The 14,123-nt window shown below is 40.1% G+C and overlaps 1 protein-coding gene across 2 annotated transcripts in view; it reads left to right on the top strand.

Moving 5' to 3' along the window:
* CTTNBP2NL (CTTNBP2 N-terminal like) overlaps nt 1-13,841 on the top strand; it is a 65,813-nt gene extending 51,972 nt beyond the window's left edge. For both annotated transcript variants that reach the window (XM_061183684.1, XM_061183685.1), the window contains 3 exons: nt 5,063-5,293; nt 8,636-8,743; nt 9,833-13,841. In XM_061183684.1, coding sequence (XP_061039667.1) covers nt 5,063-5,293; nt 8,636-8,743; nt 9,833-11,332 — 1,839 coding nt within the window. In that variant the 3' untranslated portion in view covers nt 11,333-13,841. The remainder of the gene's footprint in view (nt 1-5,062; nt 5,294-8,635; nt 8,744-9,832) is intronic.
* The last annotated feature ends 282 nt before the right edge of the window (nt 13,842-14,123 follow it).

Raw genomic sequence — 14,123 nt, 5'->3', positions numbered from 1 at the left:
AAAGACCAGATTTGAGAATACAGCATTTATGGTTAAGTGGAAGGAGCACTCGGTTTTCAATAATATATTAGACATTTTTTAAATGATGAAAATTTTCTCTTTTCGCTCCCATGATAAATTTTGTGCCATTTTCTAGAAATTAGTTTAATTCCAATGAGGCTAAATCCTCTTTTATCAATATTATCAAACAGTAAAATCTGGTTTTCTTTCAGCAAGTGAAAAGGAACTTCCAGAACAAAGGTTATACTTGTAATGTTGTTATCATCTTTATCCAGAATGGTTGCTTTATTTCCAGCTGTTCAGGCAGCTATTTATAGTTTATTAGGGACTCCAGAGTATAAATGATTTGAAGATTAATAGATTCAAATTGTGTGTAAAAAGGATTCCTTTTGACATGCTTTTGGTAACATTAATAAAAACCATTTTGGAATCACGTTTTTTGTCTTTCTGATCCCTGACATAGAAGTATTCAGATATTTTTAAAGGCATAATGTTTATATTGCTGTTTACTTTTATAAGTATCACTTCAGAATTGGCAATAAATGGCAAAATTGCATATCCTAATACAGTTCTGGTATCAGCCTGAGTCTTGAAAATAAAACCTTGTACTTAAATATAAGCCCCCATTTAAATGGGCCATAATTCTTCACCTTTACATTTGGAACCACTTTTCATGTTGGTGATTATCATCCAAAGAATAAAGAGATTGATTTCCTATTTTAAGATTGAAATATATATATAATTTATACCATTATCGGGACTTCCCTGGTGGCGCAGTGGTTAAGAATCCGCCTGCCAATGCAGGGGACACAGGTTCGATCCCTGGTCCGGGAAGATCCCACATGCCGTGGAGCAACTAAGCCCGTGCGCCACAACTACTGAGCCCACGCACCACAACTACTGAAGCCCGGGCGCCAGAGCCTGTGCTCTGCAACAAATGAAGCCACTGCAATGAGAAGGCCGCGCACCACAATGAAGAATAGCCCCCGCTTGTGGCAACTACAGAAAGCCCGCACACAGCAACGAAGACCCAATGCAGTCTATATATATATATATATATATATATATATATATATATATATATATATATATATATGTATATACACACACTATTATCTGCATATAATATTATTGAACTATTATTTATGTATATATGATATATACATATATGTTATTATAATAAATTATTTATTTATTATAGAGAGATGGTGATTGCTTCATGTTTCTTTTTGTAGTTTATCATAGCAAAGCTGAAATTTTTGGAGAGCAAACATGGTATATCCAAGGATATTATGTGGTTTTATTTTAAGCTTTCAGTAGTGCTGTGTTTCATTCAGCCTGTAACAGTAAAAATAAATGAGTAATAGATGACTAGTATGTTTTGTCTGCTATAGTAATATCTTCTATCATTGAATCTGTCTAACCAGCCAGTTACTTTACTGTTGTCTGAAATAAAGATCATTGTGTTTTCTGACAATGTAGGAATTTCTGTTCAGTTAAAATATGTGTTGTCATTGTAGTAAAAATAATGAAATTGCAAGAAATTGATTGATTTTAGCTGTACTCCTGAACTCCTCTCCCCAAAAGTGAAATCCAGATCATTTTAAAGTTCTTATAAAATACCTGAAATTTCATTAAAATATTAAAACTCAGCCTTGATAGTTTTTAGTATAGGTACTTAGCCTCTAAATTTTGACCTGAAACATAAATGGTAGTGGTAGCATGTCTAGTCATTCATGTTGATAACCAGCCTCCACAATGGCCCCCAGTGGTCCTCCCTCCTGATATTCACACCCTTAAGTAGTCCCCCCGACCCACATTTACCAGGGTTGGTCTGTGTGATTGCTAGAATACATCAGAAATGATGGTAAGTCACTTCTGAGATTAGGTTACAAGACAGTGTGACTTCCATCTTGATGTGTCTATGTATGTCTGTCTCTCACTCTCTCACATCACTTGCTCTGTTGGAAGCCAGTACGTGCAAGGAACCAAGGCCTAACCCAACAACTAAGCTTGGAAATGGATCCTGCAGCCCTAGTCGTGCCTTCAGATGGCTGCATCCGTGGCCAGCAGCTTGACTGCAACCTCATGAGACACTGAGCCAGAAGCACCCAGCTCAGTCCTCAGCCCCTCCCAGATTCCTGACCCTCAGAAACTGTATGAGATAAAAAATGTTTACTAAGCATTTAAATTTGGGAGTAATTTGTTATGCAGGAATAGATAACCAATGCACACCTCCACTAAAGCTCTTCTTTCATTTGTCAAATCTTAACATCTATTTTTGGTTATTGTTGTTATTATTTGTGCTGTTAAATGTGTAATACATACAATTCACCTGACTGAAGCATTAAGTTGGATGGAAAATACTATATTCCATCTCCCATTTTCCAATCCAGTGTTTGGTATAATAAATACAGAATTCACTTTTCCCATATTCGGGTCCCATATTAGAATGTACTTAAAAGAATTGTTTTGTGACAAGGAGCCTTTTTTAGATTATTCCGCAGATTCTTTTCATTTATGTGTGAAGCTACCAATTTTGTATAACTTGTAATTACTATGCAAGTGATTATGGAATTACTGTGAAATACTTCAAGAGAAAACAGACAGCTTAACAACTATTCTCAGAGAAGTCTGAGACCTCACCAAAGAAGCTCCTCATCCATTACTTGTAACTCTGTGATGCTTATTAATTCTACAGGATAATAACAGTGTGGGTTTTAAAAAGTCATATTTTTAAGGATTAGTTAACTATATACTCAAACCTGAGAGAGAGAGCTTCTTAGCAGATGCAGCTTCTTAGCATCATCAAGATCATGAATTGTACTCCCAGCTCTGCTCTCCCATCCCACTTTCTCCATGGTGTTCTGAAAAGGAAAAGGTCATAAAAATACTCAGGTTCACTTTTTCCTTTTTGCCCTACTCAACCAATTTTAGTACCAATAATTGTTTCTTTTCCATAGCTAATCATACAGAAACAGTAATCATGAATAAAAGATGTGACAGAAAAGTGGAATTTCAACTTCTTAAAGAGTTTTTTTTTTCTCTTGCTTCCTTTGTCTGTTTTTCTAAACATGTATTTGCCTTAGGACATTAATAGCTACAGATAATTTCAGTGAATCCTGGGTTATCAGTTTCATGTTTTTATACCTGAACTTAAAGAAACAGATGTTCTTAATGAAAAGAAAACCTTGATGAGTCCCATGTTCTTTGACATTAATGCTCTTAAATATGTAACTAAAAATTAGCTTTTTTGTCTATTCTTGCCATGATTCTTAAAAAACAATAATAAAAATAGCCAATTTTGGAATTGGTCTTGTCTTCCTCTCTCCTAAATAGACAAGATTATTTTGAAATTTTACTGAAAATTTCCTTTTAATTTGGACCTGAAAAAAAATAGGATTCTGTCTTTCAAATCCCTCCCCGCTTCAATTCACATGCTCACATGTGCACACCCACACACACGCACACTTGTAATAAGGTAAGGAGGATGGTTATCAGTAACTTAAAGGAACAACTGAATTTCACGCTTCAAATATTTCGTATGCAGATGTCACCCAAATACTCCAGTAATGTCATCACTTACGACAGTTGTAGTCCAGCCAGAAGTGAAACCGCCAGGGCTTCTAACTCTGCTTTGAACATCTGCCAACTGATACCAACCCAAATTTGTAACACAAGGCTAATTCCTGAGTCTTGAACTTGGACAGTCTCTAATGAAGAAGGAGGCATCAAATTTTCAGCACTGAAACATGTCAGAGAAACCCCATGTTTGCTTTATTTTCTTGAGGGTTTTTGTTTTTTAAGCATGGTCGCTGAATTGTGTATTTTTCTTTTCAAATGGGTTCCCATTTGTGGGTGGTGGTAGCTCCTGATGAAATAATTTTTTAAAATTGAGAAATAACAGTAGTTTTCATAAGTAGATTTCATTTGAAAGCTTAAATTATATAGTACTTTGCTATGATTTTTGAGGAAGTTTCCTCAACCCTCTATTAACACTTCATTTTTTTTTTTTTTTGTAAAATGTCTCAGGAAACATTTAGATGTCTGTTTAGTAAAGTAATTGTTAATTTCACTCTGTTCACCTGCGCGTAATATATGATGCTTATATGAAATAGTACTTCAAGTCTTTCCTAGCAGATATAAGAGGGAAGCCTAAGACTCTCCTTTCACTCCCTTCCTGATCATTCGACCTGACTTGGCACCCAGGCCCAAAGCCGTAGGCCAGACTCCAAGCACCAGCCCACATTCCCTGCTCAAGTTCCCTTTCATCCCCAAAGCTCACCAAGCCCTGAAGGGGACAGAAAGGAGGATGGAAGACAGCTGAACAGAGGTTAGAAGAGGGGGGTGGAATTTGGCAGCAGGTAGAAGGACTTTGTCTGCACCTCTAGTGGTGAGTGCCTCCACCCTCTTGACTGGCCAACAATTGAGTGAAGTTCTATGCGGACAAATCACAAACAGTCCTCGATTATAATGTAAAAATATCTTTAGTGTCCTTTACTTATCTACAGCCACCTGGTTAGGACTCTAAACATATAAACTCTTAAAGGTATTGTGCTTACCGTATTTTAGAAATGCAAACGCCATAGCACAGAAAAGATAAGATATACCTGTTGGTAATAGAAGCATTCATAAGCTGAGGCAGTAAGTGTGGTGGTTAAGGTCACAGACTCTAGAGCCAGGCTGCCTGGGTTTAAATCCCAATTCTGACAGCTTGCTAGATGAGTAACCTGAAACAAGTCACTTGACCTCTCCGTAGTAATTTTCTCATCTGCAAAATGGAGATGATAGCACTACCTTATAGGGTTGTAAAATTTAAATAACCTGAACCTAAACACTTAGATCAATGTCTAACTGGTACTTAGCTTTACATAAGTATTTGTTCCCATTAATATTGCTATGCCCCTTTTCTGATGTTGTTTCTATACTTAGATGACCCTGTCTGATTTGTGGTCAAATGGTTACTTCATACTCACACCACTACCTTTGACGTCTAACTACTAGCAGATCCCCTCCTCAGCAGTATTTGAAAGCAAAATGCTTATTTTCCCTTCTTTCCCAGGCCCAACACAGAGATACTTTCATTGAAGAACGCTATGGAAAATACAACATCAGTGATCCTTTAATGGCACTCCAGAGAGACTTTGAAACACTGAAGGAGAAGAACGATGGCGAGAAGCAGCCAGTCTGCACAAACCCGCTGTCGATCCTTAAGGTGGTGATGAAGCAGTGCAAGAACATGCAGGAGCGCATGCTATCGCAGCTGGCTGCCGCCGAGAGCAGGCACCGCAAGGTGGGTTCACCGCCGACGTGCGCCTGCAAACTCCTGAAATGCCCGACGCTTCCTTGTCAGCTGCCAGCTCTCACAGTAGTTTAACTGGGAGGTCTCACAGGTGTAAAAAAGCCCCTGAGCTTACCTAAGAGCCAGGAGATAGAAAATGCAGGTCATTCCAAATGTTAAATTTAGGCAGTGTGCCAGACGCATTATTTCAGATGGCATTTCTTCTTGATATATGACACTCCAAAACACTTGGTATGTTTTTTCAGCTCTTGGTCATCCAAACTCTGGCAACAAACTGGGGCTTGACCAAGCCTTGTAGCTGAACGGAGTGTTCTCTCTTTGCTTACTTAAGTGATAAATAGAAAGATTAACAGGTATTTGGGGAGTGCTATATCAGAGAGAGAGAGAGAATTAGAGAATTTACCTGACTATAAACATACAAGCCAATAGATTATTTTCATTTATTTCTGGTTTTGAGTTTCATTGCATTTTACTTCTCATGAAACCATAAACAGTCCCTAGGGTTGTTTACCTTAAAGCTGTTCTACCCTGTTAGGAAAGTGTGTGTGTGTGTGTATGTGTGTGTGTGTTTTTTCTAGGTCTTACAGCCCCTGAGATAGGAAGGCAAACCTGTGCTTTCCTCTACCTCATCTCCTTGGAATTCTTCTAGTGCTTGTGATTTCATTCCCCGACTTATCATTCATGGCTCAGATTTGGCCTGGAAAAAATGCTTGGCTAGAGTCTGCATTTTTAAGAACTATTGGTTTACATTTATATCAACAAGGGGGGACATCAGTGCATTTAGTAGGAAGCATCTTATTCTGAAAAAATTGGGTTAGCAGCTGCAGTTTGATGGACCTTCGTTTACTTTTATGGTTACCTGCTTTAGAGAGCCATGTGCTTAAAATGCATCTGACAAAGTGCTTAAGGGCTTAGGTCTTGCCCATGATTTTTCTTTCCCTTCACAGAGTCCAAACAAAAGGCCAGAGTTGGAGTTCTTAACCACGAATGGGTCTCAGATGTTCCATGATCCCCCAGAAAATATACAGAATGCCAAAAGTTTATGCATTTTGTAGAAAATGAGTTTTTTTCCCATATCCTTACTTGAATTCTCAGAGTTCTCCAAGACCCAGAAAAGTTTAACCTCTGGACTAGACTGAAGTAATCTGAAGACATTTATGCCCCAATTTAAAAGGTGTCAATGAGTTTGAGGTAGTTGCCTAAATTTGGGGGCTTTTACGTAATATTATAAGAAAATCTTCACAACATCCTTGTTTGATAGGCAGGCCTGTTTTCTATTTTGTACATGAAGTAACTGAGTTGTACTGAAGGGCTGGCTGGCTGTCATGCCCATTGAAGGTGTAGTGTTGGGATAATTTATGGTTCTAGGTGATTGGGGAGAGGAAGAGTTAAAAAATTCAAAATTCCCTAACACTGTATTTCAATGTAAGATAGTATTAAATATTTTAAAACAGCTGCCTATCTGATCTTAAGTGTTTTATCAAAGTAGAACACTGGCTTTGTTAGACATCAAACTAGAGGCTTATAATTAGGGTGCATATAGTCCCAGTTTGCCTGAGAAAATTCCAGTTTAAGCCTGTTGCCTTGGCATAGTTGTTAACAATACCCGCTTTGGCTCTCAGACATGTTAGTGGTTTGAACAGTCAATTACATGGTTACTCTGCTTATTACGAAAAATAGGGTTCCCTAGTCCACCCCTTCCCATTCTCTCTCCTCCTCAATATTAGAGACAACCACTTCTTTCTTTTAACTGTTTATTTTGGCAGCTAACTTCCATATTTCTAACTGATATACTGCTCTCTCTTGCTTTATCAATTTTAGACACTTATATTTCCTTTCTTTTATTATAGATGTGGATTTCATTATCTTACACCCCACCTCCCTTCTCTCCACCCCTGCCATCTCCCCTAAACAAACATAATACCCTTTCCTCACCGTCATTCTCTGTCATATCTGTTATTACTAGATCTGGAGCCTGTCACATTATGTTTCTTCAGAGGATAAACATCTGGTGTATTCCCGGGCAGTAGATGCCTGGCTGAGCATTCTGTGTACAGGAATCAGGTTGCGGGAACGAATAACTCTTCTGAAAATACAAACTTGGAGCCAGTGCCCTTGTCTTCTCTCCTACATCTCACCTCTCCGGTGCAGTATCTGCCACCTGCAGGTTCCATATGTCCTTGGGGTCCTGCAGCGCAAAGCAGCTTCCTCCCCCGTACCAAAGTAGTTACCACTCCTCCAGCCACTTTCTTTCTTCAGAATGTTATTAAAATTTCTTGTCTGCCAAAGTCTCTGTTTTTGACTTTGTGGGTTTTTATTCTTTTCATCCCATTTCTATCATTTTAGACGGCTCTCCGAAGGGGGAGGAGATGATATACCACCTTTAGCCAAAAGCTGTTCTTTCTATTAAGTTGCAAAAGTTTTTTTTTAACCAGAAGGAAATACACCAAAATGTTTTCATTTTTGTATTTAAAAAGGAGTCCCAGAAAGTTTTCTCTCTCCATTCATAACAGTTGTTAGTGAGGAGAAACAGTAGGAAATGGCCATTGGGATGACAGGGCTCTGGCCTAGGGAGGTCTGGGCCAAGGCACCTCTGAAGCATGAGCAGAAGCTAGGAAGAAATCCACAGCCATTGGAATACTATGCAGTTGTAGGCAGGATTATGTGGGAAAATGTCCCTTTAAATTTGTATTCTTAAAATTGGGCTTAATCCCTTGGCACAAGGGTAAGTGGAATGGGGTAGGCAGGTTAATTAAAAAGCCTTGTGAAAAATCTCCACCTAAGATCTCAATAATTGAGCCTTTTCAAATGCAGGATAAAGTCAAGAGAGTCTTTTCACCTCTTATCTACTGTCCACGAAATGCATATATTAATTAAGCAAGGCACAGTTAGGATGTCACCTATTTGAAATGTTTCATTCTAGGCTTCACTCTCTGGTACCTCCAGTGATTTGAACATCAAGGGAGAGCCTCAGCTTTCAGCTTTCCATGGTCCTGCCTTGCTTCATCACCTACACCTGTCCCCTAGTCCCACCAAACTTTTATTAATTCTCTGAAACCTTCTCAGCCCCTACAGCTAATAAGTTGCTCTCTTCTATTTACATGCCACTTCGTGTTACCTCGGATAAGTGTGTACTGTATTGTTTCCTAGCACATCGCTGGCATCTCTTTCACCCTTCTAGACAGTGTGCTCCTTGATGGCCCTGACTGGGATTTACTTATTTATTTATCTATGGAATGATCTTGGGTGCTTAGAAAGACACTTAGTATTTAATTGTATTCTAAGTGTGACTCCTTGATATTTGAAAATGATTTTTTTTTTAATTCCTTAAAGGTAATCCTAGACCTTGAGGAAGAAAGGCAAAGGCATGCACAGGACACAGCTGAAGGAGATGATGTCACCTACATGCTGGAGAAGGAGAGAGAGCGGCTGACTCAACAGGTAATTAAGGTGGAGGGGCTCAGAGCAGCATTTGCCTAGAGTAGCATTTCTTGAAGATTATTCTGCAGGGTGTAAATTGGTGTTGCTCAAGAAAAGGGGGCTTTGTGGTCAAATAAGTCTGGGAATTACTGGATTAAAGTTAAAGAGGTTTCTAACTTCAATTTGTTAGACCCTTTAGTAGGCAGAAGCACGCTGTGAGTCTTCAAGAACAAGATAGGGTATTCTGTGTTTAGCAAGTTTATGTTTTCATAAAATCTTTTAACATAGATCATTCACTATGGGACTGTCGTTCCATAGAACACACTTCGGGGAACACTAACTTTGAACTCTCCAACTTTTTTTGACTTAGGACTCCTAGTAAGAAATACATTTTACATCACAACCCAGTATATATACACATATATACATATGCCTGAAACAAAAATCTCATGAAATCACACCTAACCCTTACTGCTTATAATACACATTGATATTTTCGCTTCTATTTCATTTTTTTTTATTTCTGATCACGGCTCACTATATGGTTTTGCCCTCCATGAATGAGTCTCAGAGTTTGAAAAACACTGACTAAAAGGGTTCCTTCAACCCTTTCCCTCTCACTCTGTGCCTTAAATAGGGTTGGGATGATGATTAAAGCAGATGGCATTTGTATAAGAAGAATGATTCAAATGCAACTACTTACGTTTGTTTGTTTTTAAGACCAGAAAGAATTATTACTGAAGCTTTAAAAGTTTTCAGCAGCATTCATCACAAAATCTGGTTGATATGGTTTTCTGCTGTTTTGATTGGTTCTAATCCTCTGAACTTTCCATAACATAAAACACAATGATGATTCAGATTCCCACAATAACCCTGAGACAATAAGAACTAGACGTGCCTCCTAAATCATCAAAGAAAGATTAAGTCGTAGTGTGTACATTTTTATGGTAGGTGTTCTGATACTTAAATATTTGATGCAAGCACATGGCATACATGGTAATCCCATGTGCCAGAGAACAGCTAGCTTGATACACTCTACTTGATAAGAGTTTTTCAGTATCTCTCTGTTTCCTTACTCTAATCAAGATGTGTGGTGGCATTCTTTTGCAGTTGGAATTTGAAAAGTCCCAAGTGAAAAAGTTTGAAAAAGAGCAGAAGAAGCTCTCCAGTCAGCTGGAAGAGGAGCGCTCCCGCCACAAGCAGCTCTCCTCCATGCTGGTGCGCGAGTGCAAGAAGGCCACCAACAAGGCCGCCGAGGAGGGCCAGAAGGCGGGAGAGCTGAGCCTGAAACTAGAGAAGGAGAAGAGTCGGGTGAGCAAGCTGGAGGAAGAGCTGGCTGCTGAGAGGAAGCGGAGCTTGCAGACGGAGGCCCAGGTGGAGAAGCAGTTGTCTGAGTTTGACATTGAAAGGGAACAACTGAGAGCGAAGCTGAACCGAGAAGAGAACCGGACCAGAACTCTGAAAGAAGAGATGGAGAGTTTGAAGAAGATAGTGAAGGACCTAGAGGCTTTGCACCAGCAAAGTAGCCCCGGGGAGCAAGGGAAGAAACCAGTAACCCTGTCTAAAGGCACGGCAACTGAGCCGCCCGTGCTAGTGTCCGTATTTTGCCAAACGGAGAGTTTTCAGGCAGAAAGAACCCATGGGAGCAGCACGGCCAAGGTAACAGCCACAGGGCTGCCAACAGCCACAGGGCTGCCTGGTCCCACCACTCCTGCTTACTCTTATGCAAAAACCAATGGACATTTTGACCCAGAAATGCAAACTACCAAGGAGCTGATTACAGGCAGCAGTGTAGAAAACCAAGCGCCTCCACGAGAGAAGCCTGTGGGATTGGCCCAAGAGAAAGCAGTAGAGAATGGTGGGTGTCCTGTGGGAATAGAGACTCCAGTCCCAGCGCCTGGTCACCTCCCTTCCAGTGGGAGCTCACTGTCCCCCAGCAGCACTGCCTCTTCCTCTCTCACATCCTCTCCTTGCTCTTCACCAGTACTAACCAAGCGCTTATTGGGGTCATCAGCTAGCAGCCCTGGCTACCAGTCATCCTACCAAGTAGGGATCAACCAGCGGTTCCATGCAGCTCGGCACAAATTTCAGTCCCAAGCAGATCAGGACCAACAAGCTAGTGGTCTACAGAGCCCTCCATCCAGGGATCTATCCCCAACCCTCATAGACAACTCTGCCGCCAAGCAGCTGGCCCGAAACACAGTCACCCAGGTGCTCTCCAGATTCACTAGCCAACAAGGACCAATCAAGCCCGTGTCTCCCAACAGCTCTCCCTTTGGCACAGACTATCGAAATCTGGCCAACACGGCCAGCCCAAGAGGTGACAGCAGCCATTCACCTACTCCAGGGAAAGTGTCTAGTCCTCTGAGCCCCCTGTCTCCAGGGATCAAGTCCCCTACCATCCCCAGAGCTGAGAGAGGAAACCCTCCACCCATCCCACCCAAGAAACCTGGCCTCACTCCTTCTCCATCTGCTGCCACTCCACCGAGCAAACCTCATCCCCAGGCATCCTCTTTGACCACCACAGAAGACCTTGCCAGCAGCTGCTCTTCTAATGCTGTCGTAGCCAATGGCAAGGACGTTGAGATACTTTTGCCTACCAGTAGCTAGTCCCTAGGAGGGAGTCTCCACATTTGACATTCCATCAGATTTCATCCAAGAGCTCAGAGTCAAACCATTGAGTCAGATCATGTTATTTATTTTGATAGTAGCTGAAACTATCTGTGTAATACATTTAGTGTATCTCACCTTTTTGTATTTTTTAGGTAGAAACTAAGTAGTTTGGATTTTTATGATTCACATCTTTGTGCTAAAGCTAGAAGGGCACCTCAAAGATGTCTAAGCTTTGCAGTCACCATCGTGTTATGATGGAGAAAGCTAATTGAGTACCAGGTGGTGATTTCCTGTCTATTTGGGGACTAGAGTCACTCAACACTCATTTTGAGTTATGTGCAAGTGGCTCATGCAGACTTTTTATTCCGGATGAACATGTTTTAAAAGTGCCTGAAATTAGACTCATACGAATGTGATTCTGCAGCAGTAACACAAAATGGATCATTTAACTGCAAAAAATGAGACCCTCTGTGAATTCTGAATGTTAAAAACCAACACTGCTTTTAATCCTCTTTTACTGTTTTTTAATACAAGCTTTGTGTTCAGAAACAAGGCTGCATAAGTAGAATGGGAATCCTAAAGGTGGGTGTGAACTCGCCACAAAGCTGAGCTTTATGGAGCCCTTGAGAAACCCTCCTGAACATTAAGCAGTTGGGGTGCTGATTTTCTTGTACTTTTGAAAAATTACATCGCTCCCAGTTTCCTGCATAAGTTTTTGAATACAGTGAAATCACATCTCCTTCAAAAATATCTGCAGGCATCTACTGTTGTGTAAGGAACTTCTGATTCCGATTGCTATTACTTGAATAGGAAATGGTTACTCATTCTGTATAAAAGTTTGCAACAGAATTCTGTAATGAAAAAGCAATAACTTAAAGTTCACTGTCTTTGTAATATTATAAGTCAGAATTATACAGGTTTTAGCAAATTGTTACACTTTTCTCCAAGCTGCCAGCACTCTGTGTCTATCTGTGGAACCAAATTAACTTTTGCCTAAATAGAAGTATACATATATCTGTATAGATAAACACCCCTTTACGTGTTTAACATACACACACTTAAACACATAAATATTAGTGTGATTATATCTTTGGAGTTTGCAATATAGCATAAAGGACGAGTAGAAATGCACGTTAAGATTACCTACCAAAGCAACTAGATATAGCTGGGACCCAGTCAATCAAAGGAGGAATCTTGTCCACCGGGAGGGGAAAATTTCAAATGAAATCAGGTCTTCAGCATCATAAGAAGACAAAGCCAAACCAACCCAGTGTCACAAAACTCAACTGGTCATATAACTGAGTGAAACAGGTCGGTCGCTCAAGTGATGTATGACAGCTGGGGGCAGTGGGAGCGTTAGCAAACTGAAGTGCCCAGGCCCCGTTAAAAAGGGCGCCCCCTGTTCAGTTGCAGCTGCTTGTTGCCATGCGAGAATGCTAAATCCGTGTTACCAGCTCCTAAAATTTTTATGAGATCCAAATTTTCATGAGAAACATTCTCATTTTTAAATATCAAGAACCGATCCAAAAAAATTTACTGCTAGTTAAACACTTCTGCAGCTGGATTTAGCCCACAAGCTGCCAAGCTGCCGCCTCTTTCATTCTAGAAACTTCTGGCATTTCCATCACAGCAAGTTTGTGAGGACAGAAGCCTCCAGACTTTCCAGCCTGTTGGCTAGCACAGCCAACAAACTCCGTAGAGTATAATGACTATTCTCTTCCAAACAGGACTGTCTGCAACCCAGCTCAGACATGGTGGGTACATGATTTTGTGTCCACAAGGATGAAGAGGCCTTGGTGTCCTCACATACATTCTTCTAGCCAACATCTATCCAGCAGCCACTGACCTGCTATAATTTAAATCTATTTCCTCTTAATCCAGCATGAGTTGATGGGGGAAAAGCAAGTGATGGAAATCAAGATAAATCACTATGGAGTATATTGGTGTCTGCACAGCTTATGGTTTGACTAAAGACAATATATCAAAAAATTAAAATACTATTAATGCCCCAGCGTGTCTACCAAATGATAAAGGGGTTATCTTAAACTTCCCAGAGCAATCATGCGTTAAGTTTTATTCCCGTGCATAGTCACATGAACTGGATGATAAAATAGCTGAACTTTCTAAGCAGAAGAGGGGGCTATAATCCCAGAGTGTTATTACCTCTTGCTTTAAATGGTAATCTTACAAATTGCATTGTGCTCTTCTTTTGTTTTGGCATAGACATAGAGAGAGAGATACTATAAGGAAGTTTATTTCTTAGGAAGTGCACTGAATAATGTATTTCTTTTACAGTGTAATATGGGGGTGGGGAAATGCAAAAGAAATGTGTATTTTTGCTAGTTGCCTATCTTCTGAGATAAATAAGCACAATACTGCAATGGATCCAATAATCCAGCTAGGTATTATAGATAAGTATTTAAGTTTGCTGTAGATGTGTGTGTGTGCTAAGTAAAAGTTCTGTGATGCACAATTTTGGTCTTATCCCATGTTGCAAAAGCTATGTTACTGGTCAACAGATTATAATGCTGTGCAATGCATTGCACAAGCATTAACTAGTCATTAACAGTTGTAAAGCCAAATGTACCGTGCAGAAGTCCTCACCTGTTTTTATAGCAGACTACATTAAAACAAGTTAAATCCTACTGTCTGGGCAAGAGATAGTCTTGTTTGTATGAAATGAAGAATGTTGCACAACAGGGCCGATTTTGTTGGGGAAGGAGCAGATTGGTGAAGAGGGAGCACTCACTCCTGGCTTTAAAAAAACAAACGAAGTCAGTGACCCATC

Source organism: Eubalaena glacialis, chromosome 3, assembly GCF_028564815.1.
Source record: "Eubalaena glacialis isolate mEubGla1 chromosome 3, mEubGla1.1.hap2.+ XY, whole genome shotgun sequence".
Classification (NCBI taxonomy): Eukaryota; Metazoa; Chordata; class Mammalia; order Artiodactyla; family Balaenidae; genus Eubalaena; species Eubalaena glacialis.
The sequence above is the reverse complement of the archived record's forward strand: the minus strand, read 5'-3'. Positions and strand labels throughout refer to the sequence as shown.